Source organism: Musa acuminata, chromosome BXJ2-3 (genome assembly GCF_036884655.1).
Source record: "Musa acuminata AAA Group cultivar baxijiao chromosome BXJ2-3, Cavendish_Baxijiao_AAA, whole genome shotgun sequence".
Lineage (NCBI taxonomy): Eukaryota > Viridiplantae > Streptophyta > Magnoliopsida > Zingiberales > Musaceae > Musa > Musa acuminata.
The window spans coordinates 9,164,081-9,173,868 of record NC_088340.1 but is presented as its reverse complement, the minus strand read 5'-3'; the positions used below and the strand labels follow the sequence as shown (position 1 = coordinate 9,173,868).

The 9,788-nt window shown below is 46.3% G+C and overlaps 3 protein-coding genes across 3 annotated transcripts; 1 reads left to right on the top strand and 2 right to left on the bottom strand.

Annotated features, from left to right (window-relative positions):
* Positions 1-2,080: 2,080 nt before the first annotated feature.
* Positions 2,081-5,186, bottom strand: LOC103977940 (G-type lectin S-receptor-like serine/threonine-protein kinase LECRK3). The gene has a single exon (XM_009393605.3). It carries the CDS (start codon positions 4,856-4,858, stop codon positions 2,402-2,404), a length of 2,457 nt encoding a protein of 818 aa, XP_009391880.2. The 5' UTR covers positions 4,859-5,186; the 3' UTR covers positions 2,081-2,401.
* A 152-nt stretch (positions 5,187-5,338) lies between these two features.
* Positions 5,339-6,524, bottom strand: LOC135607269 (uncharacterized). Its single transcript, XM_065098953.1, has 3 exons — positions 6,128-6,524; positions 5,794-6,023; positions 5,339-5,704 (listed from the first exon to the last, which is right to left on the bottom strand). The coding sequence occupies exons 1-3, from the start codon at positions 6,444-6,446 to the stop codon at positions 5,426-5,428; spliced, it is 828 nt and encodes a 275-aa protein (XP_064955025.1). The 5' UTR covers positions 6,447-6,524; the 3' UTR covers positions 5,339-5,425.
* Positions 6,525-8,637: 2,113 nt separating this feature from the next.
* Positions 8,638-9,183, top strand: LOC135606667 (uncharacterized). The gene has a single exon (XM_065097722.1). The coding sequence runs from the start codon at positions 8,638-8,640 to the stop codon at positions 9,181-9,183; it is 546 nt and encodes a 181-aa protein (XP_064953794.1).
* The last annotated feature ends 605 nt before the right edge of the window (positions 9,184-9,788 follow it).

The following is a 9,788-nucleotide window of genomic DNA, read 5'->3' as shown; positions in this document are numbered from 1 at the left end:
AGGCCGGACATCGCATATGCAGTGGGTGTTACTAGCAGATTTCTTGCAAATCCAGGCAAAGAGCACTGGGCAGCAGTGAAGTGGATTTTTAGATATCGTAGAGGGAGCTCTAAGGTTTGTTTAAGCTTTGGAGGTGGACCACCTGTGTTAACAAGTTACACAGATGCAGATATGGCAAGAGATATAGATACGAGGAAGTCTACTTCAGGTTATGTACTTACTTTTGTAGGGGGAGCTATGTCATGGCAATCCAGGTTACAAAGGTGTATTGCTCTCTCCTCCACAGAAGCAGAATATATTGCTGCTACAGAGGTATGCAAAGAAATGTTATGGATGAAAAAATTCTTACAAGAATTGGGGCTGAAACAGGAAAATTATGTGGTGCATTGTGACAGCCAGAGTGTCATCCATTTATGTAAGAATCCAATGTTTCATTCCAAGTCAAAGCATATAGATGTCAGATACCACTGGATTCGAAATGTATTTGAAGAGAAGCAGTTGCAGCTTCAGAAAATTCATACAGATGATAACGGAGCAGACATGTTGACGAAGACCTTACCAAAAGAAAGACAGGAGATATGCCGACAGTTGGTCGGCATGGCTTTACATTGAGGAGTCATGAGATAACCTCCCTTATGGGCTAAAGGGGGAGGTTGTTGGGCTGATAGCCCATATTCAGCCCATGTGGGCTTTATCAGCCCACAGCCCACACTCCTCTTAACCTAACCCTAATTAAGATTAGGGGGGTGCGGTGGCTGCGTTTTAGAGGCAGATTAAAGCTATAAAAAGGCAGCAACGAGGCAGATCTTTGGAGCGACGAGATTCCAAAGAGAAGAAGGAGAACAAGGCAGAAAAGGAAGAGAAATAAAGGGAAGAAGATTAGGACAACGTAGAGAGACTATTCACATTCATCTAGCAGTGTTCTCATTTCATGTTAGATCAAATCTACAGTGACTCTTGCTGTGATTACTTGGGGAGGTTTTAGATATTGTGGGCAGTGACGTGATCCTTGTATCCCAGTTATTCTCTTGTGGTTGTTGTTAGGGTTTTGGGCAAGAGATTGAAATTTATATATTCATTATTCTCATAGTGGATTATCTCTAGTTTGCCCCGTGGTTTTTACCCTTCACATTGAAGGGATTTTCCACGTATATCTTGGTGTTCTGTTTGATTGTATTTTCATTTTATTCCATTGCATATTTTGATCTTCTAATATTTATTCCTATACAAAGATTATTTCTGTTTATATCCCTATCAGTCTTTGCATTTCTACTTAAACAGCAAAAGATACTTTGTATATTTATCCATTTATATTCTGCCACTTTTACATTTGAAATATCTATCTTACACTGGATCTGCTTCTTTTCTTAACTGACTTTTCTGTAGTAAAAGTACACGGTCAGTTCTAAAGAACATTCATCTCATCGCGGAAGGTATGCTTTCTTGTCTATTATGTACTTTAATTGCTTCTAGAAAAGTTGGGGGTTATTTATGATATCGAATTTATCATTTTGGAATATTTGTTGCTATTTTCACAAAGATATTTCTTTTGTTTTTTAGATTCAACATGTAATTTTGTGCAAAACTGCAGCATTATTAGGGTGTTTATAATTTAGGTAAATTTAATTAAGCACAATGGTAGGCATGGATTTTATGAGAAAGGTTAAAGCGGGTGAAGATCTAGAAAGGTTAAGGTAGAAGATGTTGTAGCAATGGATACAATAGGGAAAACCATCACACAAACTAGGAAAAAAAAAAGAGAGAGAAAAGAAAAAGAAATATGATCGATCATATAAAACTCAGATACTTACATGATTCGTTCGGTAGATCTATGTTCGCATGCAGAGTCTCTCTATGGAAGAACAAGGTAATAGTTATCTAAAAACTTCCGAAGATTCAGAATCAAGTTTTAACGCCACCTGATATGCCTTTCTTAATCCCAACTGTTCTCTCTCTCTCTCTCTCTCTCTCTCTCACAGAAACTCTTTTTCATTGCTTCTTTTTCTCTCCCCAAATTCCACAACGACCTTATCCTTGATTACCTACTCTGTTTGATAGATATTTTAACCACGAGAAAAAAGAAAATAATAAATTAGTGTATTCAGGAAGAATTATGCAGCAAACTATTTCACTGGTTTCTTGTTTAAATTACAAGATACTATCTATGACCGATGTATTGGTGCTTCCCAAATTCAACATAGGCGAGAGCCTTGCAGACTGGACTTCTATGTATACTGAGAGTAGGCATATTAGAAACAAGAAGGCTGGCTATATGATAAGTTTCCATAATACACTTGGTTTGCTACCACAATATGCGCTTTGCAGCGATTCTTGCACCAGCCATGGGTTTCAGGAGAATTAGAAGAGCAAACCTAAGTCCAAGCACTCAGGAACTCTGTGACTAATTTGTGGTCAGGAATGGGGAAGGATCGGGTGGCAGAGAAACTTCAACTGCTCCTTCCAGCATCTGAGTCACCTTCTGCATCGAAGGCCTGAGCGACGGATCCTCTTGGATGCACCAAAACGCTATTTTCACAAACCTCTCCACCTCCTCCATATCGGCGAGTGCGTCATTGTCATGCTGCACCAAAAGATCCGCCATCCCATCCTTGTAACAATCGTAAGCCCAGTAAATGAGCACCGGTTCCTCCTCTTCCCCGATCTCTGTTTCCAAGTTCTTCCTGCAGCATATGATCTCCAGCATCATCACACCAAAGCTGTACACATCCACCTTCTTCGTGATCGCCATGCTCTTGAACCACTCTGGTGCTACGTACCCTCTGGTTCCCCTTATGCCGGTATTGGTTCGAGTCTGGTCAGCCCTCAGCAGCTTCGCTAACCCGAAATCCGAAATCCTAGCCACAAAATTGTCATCCAGGAGTACATTCTGAGGTTTGATGTCACAGTGGATGATCGGAGTGCTGCACTCGTCGTGCAAGTAAAGCAATCCTCTTGCGATTCCAAATATGATTTGGACCCTCTGCTGCCAATGCAGCTTTGTATTGCCGAACAAGAAGCCAATCAACGACCCGTTTCGCATGTACTCGTACACCAGAAGTCTGTGCGTCCCTTCGTTGCAGTATCCAATCAATCTGACCAGATTCTTGTGATGAGTCTGCCCAATAGATCTCACCTCATTTATGAACTCCTTCTCGTTCTCGCGAAGCAGCCTATCTAACTTCTTCACCGCAATATTAGTGCTAATGTAGGATGACAACACACCTTTATAAACTGAACCGAAGGCCCCTCTTCCCAGTTCTTCTTTGAATCCATCGGTTGCTTCTTCAAGCTCCTTGTAACTAAAGACTCTGATATTAAATTCGGACATGCTGGTCTGCGGCTGAAACGTCGGACTCCTCCCCCTAGGGGAGCCAAAGATCTTTGCAATGATCAACGCGATGAAGATCACATTAAAAAACCCAGAGCACCCCAGAAGCACTGCTCCAATCTGAATCAAAGTCTTCCTTTCCTTCTTCACCACAGATATAACTGGACCCGATGGCGGCAACAGGGAAGTATAATTAGTTTTCGACACTTTTATCAGTGCCGTCCTGTCGATATAGCTACCCAGCTTTCCATTCGACAGCGGCAGCTTCTTCTTCCAGCATTCCTTTCTGTCCCAGAAGATGGCAACCGCGCAGAGGCAATCCTCCAAACAGTACTGTCTGCACTGGTCTTCGTTCACGTTCGTGTAGTGCTCGTAATCCGAGAAGGGCCAGTCGGCGTTGTTTATGGGGATCAGGTTGAACTGAGCAGGATCGTATTGTTTGCAGATGGGTGGGAAGTCCTGGTCGCAACCTTTGTACTTCCGCTCCGGGTCGATGAAGGAGTACCCTGGTGGGCACAAGCAGTTTACCTCGCTCTGATCTCCGCCGGATCTGCAGTAGCTGTTAAAGCCACAGGTGCCGCTACCAGCGCCGTCGGATTGAAGATCTTTGCAGATGTCCGCCGGCACTTTGGCCACCGCATTCCATTTCCTACTCCAGGATCCGGTCGCCCTGCCGCTCTTGGGGTAGATGTACTGGCGGAAGACGCCGTCGGGATCCAGCCTCGTGCGTTGGAAGAAATCTTCGGTGGAATAGACAGAAGCCATAGTTACGTTGAGCAGAGTACCATTCGTGAGAGCGAAGTATATGCTGCCGGATTCGTTGTAGACGAGCTGAAAGCCGGAATCGGTCGTGTCGATGGACCAGTATGGATCGTATTGGTTTCCAGAGGGGATGGCCAGCGGTAGGAGCTGGAGTTCGCCGCTCGTTTGCGCCGCGAGCTCGAATCGGCCATCTGAGAAGTCGGAGTCGGTGAGCTGGGAACGAAGGTCGGAGCCCAGTCCCAAGACTTGACCCGGCAGGAGCGTGTCCGTAGGAAGATCGAAGCTCTGCCACAAGATGCCGTCGGAAGGAGGGGCGACGGCGTTGCCGCCGGAACCAGTGAGGACGACGTTGCCGGAGTCGAGGACGGCGGCGGTGGAGGCGTTGGCAGGGCCCGCGCTCCACACTTCGTTTCCGCCGTCGTCCTTTAGGGAGAGGCGGCCGTCGCTGGTCAGCTGCAGGGTGGAGCCTGATCGGACAGGAGCGTCGCGGTTGGCGGACCAGACGACGGCTTTGGGGGAGGTGGACTCGAACCAGATGGCGACGAGGAAGAGGGAGGCTTGGGCGTCGGTGGGGTAGAATCCGAAGGCGAAGTCGCCGGATGGAGAGAGCCAGGAGCCGGTCGATGAGCCAGCCGTGAGGGTGGTGCCCTGCGTGATGTTGGAGTAGCTCTGGGCGGAGGAGATGGTCTGGGTTAGTAGCAAGACGAGGAGGAAAGTGCGAGTGAGGATGAGCGAAGGCAAGAGATAGGGAGAAGGGGGCGACGCCATCTTTCGTCGGTCTCTCGAGCTCTATTCTCTGCTGCTCGCTGGTAAGATCATCGGCCTACTGAAAGGAATTATTTGTTGGACGGCAAGAAACTTGCGAAGTCTTTCTCCGTCGTCGTTGACTTGATGTAATCCCTGAAATGGTGTCGTAGAGGCCACGTCAAGAGAGGCCAGGATGTCTCAATCGTGCTGACCTGGTCAGCCAATTAGTGGGTTGAATAGTAAGCTCGCACGCTGATCACAGGATCTCGCATCCGCAGGAATACTTAGCCGAGTTCGGAAGATGAGAGATCAGTGATCTGGATGTTTCCGTGTCGTGCTTTTAGATTCGTACTGGCGAAACAAGTGCTGTGCCCAAAAGAACGTCAAATCTCTGGGCTGATGGTTAAGCCTGATTGGAGAAAGGCTTTGCAACGCCCTTTGTCTATTCTAATTTTTATCTCTATTTTCTCTTTCAAATTTTTCCCCTGAAAAGATTATATATTTGCTCATGAAAAATAAATATATATATATATATATACATATTTTTTATTTCAATTTTTATTGCAAGCCCATATAAGAAACCACCATTTACAGGGAAGAGAAGAGGGGGACCCCCGGGAGCGTGGCACCTGCATCAACGATGAACACATTCCCATTCACGTACTCCGACGCATCATCGACCAGATAGCGGATGAGCGAGGTGACGGAAGGATTCGCCGTGCCAAACGTCCCCAAAGGTACTGTCCTCCTCGCCACTTTACTGATCCATTCCTTCTCCATGAGACGCTCCGTTATCTCCGACTTGAGGATCCCAGGACACACCGAGTTCGTTCTTATCCCGTATCGTCCCATCTCCAACGCCATAACCTGCACAGGTTTTACGAGACTGAGAGGCTCATCTCCGGTTTGGATTATTCCTAAGCCGGCCGAAGGAGAAGTAGACATGGCAAGCTCACCCACGTGATGGAGTTCACGCCTGTTTTGGATGCAGTGTAGGCGAGCGATCCGGGCAGCTGGCCGCGTGCAGTGCCGGCGATGGATGAGATGTTGATCACCGCGCCCTTCTGCTTCGCATCTCGCATGCGTATGCACACGTGCTTCGACACCAGCCACTGCCCGGTTAGGTTGGTGGTCATGATCCTGTGCCACTCTTCCTCGGACCAGTCCACCGCCGAGTACACGCCACCTGAGCTCACACGCAGCGGACATCAGTAGAACGCTGTGGGATGCAGGAGATGCTTTCTCGAGCACGACAGTGTAACGATCAGAAATCGTTATGGCTAAAATTACCTCTGACTCCGGCGTTGTTCACCAACGCGTCGATGCGGCCGAAGGCGTTCCACGCGTCGTGCACGGCGGCCTCGATCGCGGGGCTCTTGCGGCTGACGTCGAGCTCCACGGCGACGGCTTGGACAGTGTTGGAGGAGCCGTTGATCTCGTCGCCGAGGGATTTGAGGCGATCGACCCTCCGCGCGGCGGCAACGATCTTGCACCCGGCGGCGGCGAGGTCGAGGCATATCTCCCGGCCGATGCCGGAGGAGGCGCCGGTGACCATCACCACCTTGCCCTTCAAGCTCCCCTGATTCATCGCTCCCACCTCTGCCGCCATGAACACCCTCAATGGTTCTAGGATCTTCCACGGAACCAGGATTTCCACTCGGACTAGACTCGCTGACTCGATGTTCTACCCCGCCTCCGCTCTCCTTATATAGCCGGTCGCTGGAACTCGTAGCGGCGGGCGATGACGGCTGACGTTGGATGAATACGGACGAGAGCAGAGAGAATCGTATGCGACTCCCCTCGGCGGGCGTGCACGGTACCAACGGCGACTCGGTTCGCTCCTCCACCAGATAGAGACATCACGTCACGGAAGACGCTTACGTGGAGTTCATACTCTTCGTCATAGAATACGTTGTCATCACTGCGGGATGGTCCCCGCCGTCGTACACTCGAGCGGCTCGCTGCCGTGCGTGGGTTTCGTTTTGTTTGCGGACGCGGTTTCCACGCAGGCAAAACTGCCCATCGGCCCTGTCCCATGATCTCAGCCGTCCATCTGATCCGGAAGGAGACGCGCATGACTCTGTCGATGGTCGTTGGTGCGGCATGGGACGTCACGGGACTTCCCGAAAGAAGCTTTTGGTGATGGGCTGCGTCCATGTGCATGGGATTCAGAGGCTATATTTTCGACGAATGGAAACAATCTCGGGGCCCACATCATTAAGTGGGTTGGGTGGGGGGAAGTCGTGAGGACTCGTACTGTGGGCAAGCAGAACGTCACGCCTGATGTCACGTGACAACGTCCGCCAGCTGTGTTCGACCCTGATAAGTTCCAGGGGTGACATCACCTGTGACGAACCCGAACGATATTCTTTTCTTTTGGAAGGATTTTAAGATTTTTGTTGGTCATTGGGGTGGTGGTTTTTTCCTTCTATTATATTTTGAAGATCATGTACATATGAGACACCATAGTTTGGGTAAAATAATAGTGACATTGTTTTCTATAGGATTACATATGATATGAAAAATATATATGAACCACGAACCACATGGATCATTATTATCAAATCAAAACGAAAAAAAAGAAGATATTCTTCCAAATGATTCATATATGAGAAATCTTCCATGCAACAATAGTTCTTTAAGTTAGCAGCCATAAAACCTTCCAATTGGAAATCATATGGCTTCACAAAATTCCATCATATATATGAACCAGTTTACATATGTATAAACTTCTTCTCTCATGTGTAAATGATTGCATGCATGCATGAAGTCAGTTCAGTACAAGAAGATCTCAACCATTTCACCACGTCACACTTTCTCATGCACACCAAATGGATGAGCAGCCAACCAGCCCTCAGTGAGTGCCTCCCAGCTTTCGTGTGCATACCTACCTCATGCTCAGTAAGGAGATCCGATGATGTCATTGCTTTGGAATAGAGCTGCTAGTTTAAAGCATACAAGACTTTTTAAGTAGTGAAGCTGATTGATACTTGAGAATTGAGACATGCAAGATAGACACTTTTTTTTTTTTAAACGCAAGAAAAGCTCTAAAGTTAATGTTATTATCAGAGAGTTTTAATCTTTTGATTTCATTATTTTCATGTTGTGAAAGTTTATTATTTTCTCTATCAATGTGGATAAAGATTATAAAATTTTATTGTTATTTTCCAACATATATATTTTTTAATATCAAGATATTCTCCTCTTAATATGTTTAAAATGATGAACACATTGATTGAATCAATGTACATCCATCAGACTCTAATTCGATATATATAAAGCAGTGATCTCATGTCTTGACGTACCCTTTGATCTTGACTCTAATACTAGATTAATTTTTGTATCAATTGTCAATTTGATGAGACAACTAACTCTTATCAAATATCATGATCAGATATGATAGAATAATTAACATATTAATTTCATTGAAATTGAACTACTGACTTAAAATAGTTAGGTTGAATCTTAGTCTTAATATACTTCACACTAAATCCGAGTGTTGATGTTACTACTCGTTTGCTTTGCTTTCCTCGTTCTAAAGATCCTCTACGCAACACCATCCTTCTCCTTTCAACGTAACATCCCATCCTCAGAAACACCAATTGCTTGAGTGGCAAAAGTCGTCACAAAACCTCCCCGTGAGATCCCTTACGTAAGAGGAGATCGCTCTTATCCTCACAAGCAACTTTAAGACATGTAAGAACGGATCAAATCGGAAGTATGAGGAAAGAACACAAAGCTCTCTTTGGAAGATGCTTATAAAGGCCATGGTCTCCAACTGAGTTGCTGAGCCTGATGTGATGGCCAGGCAATACAGTGTAAAGCCCCTGCAGTCTTTCTATGGCTTGGGAGCGGAATCGCCATGCCCAAGCTCAACTTCCTTCAAGATCAGAAGCCTGCTCAAGGTCTACCTCCTTCGACACATCTCCCATGCCAAGTCCATGGTCGCGGAGCTTCTTAAGAAGAAGAAGAAGAAGAAGGCCATCGACAGCAACCGCGACTTTAAGCTGAGGAAGACGAAGAAGAAGCTCTTCGGCTTCTTTAAGCTGCACCGTAGCTGGTCATCCTCGTGCGTGACACCCATGCCGCCGCGGCTTCCCATCTCGGAGTTTGATGACTCGACGGTGATCTTCACCGAGGACAGCGCTGGTGAGGCGGAGCCACCACTCGGTGGGTGCCTCGACTGGCTCGAGGACGAGTCGGAGGCTTCGGGAGGGGATACAGGCGAAGGAAGCGAGATCGACCGGCTCGCGGAGAGGTTTATAGCGAGGTGCCATGAGAAGTTTAGGCTGGAGAAGCAGGAGTCGTACAGGAGGTACCAGGAGATGCTTGCAAGAAGCATATGAGACTGTTATGTTGCAAGAAGCTGTCCATCGGAGAATGTTTCCGGTGAATAAAGTTTGGCCATTAGAGGACGTTGTTGCAGTTTACGTTCCACAAATGATTTTTTCTGAACACCTCTCTCTCTCTCTCTCTCTCTCTCTCTCTCTCTCTATCTATCTATATATATATATATATATATTCTATGACTGAACAACTTAATCTCTCTCTCTCTCTCTCTATATATATGTTTTATGGCTGTTCTATAACGATGTTTTGAAGATTCTAGTGCATAGATTAAACAGGTAATGATTAAAATAATTTGTATATATTCTCTTTTTCTTTTGCATTTGATCTTTGGAGGAGTAGCCCATGTAACTTTTAGGCACATCAAGAATCTTTTTAGTGGGAAGCTTCAGGGGTTAAGAGGGATAGGAATCATCTTTCATATCCATCACCAGTGATGAAGCGTGTTAGATTCATGTAAGCAACCAACAAATAATTACATGGCATGCGCTAATTAGTACGTACTAAGCCTAATCAAACCATACAGCTGGAGGGATTACAGTGTCTTGAATGATTAAAGGCGACCTGCAGCCTGCTGTTTGGACAAGAAGTTGTCAAGGAGCTG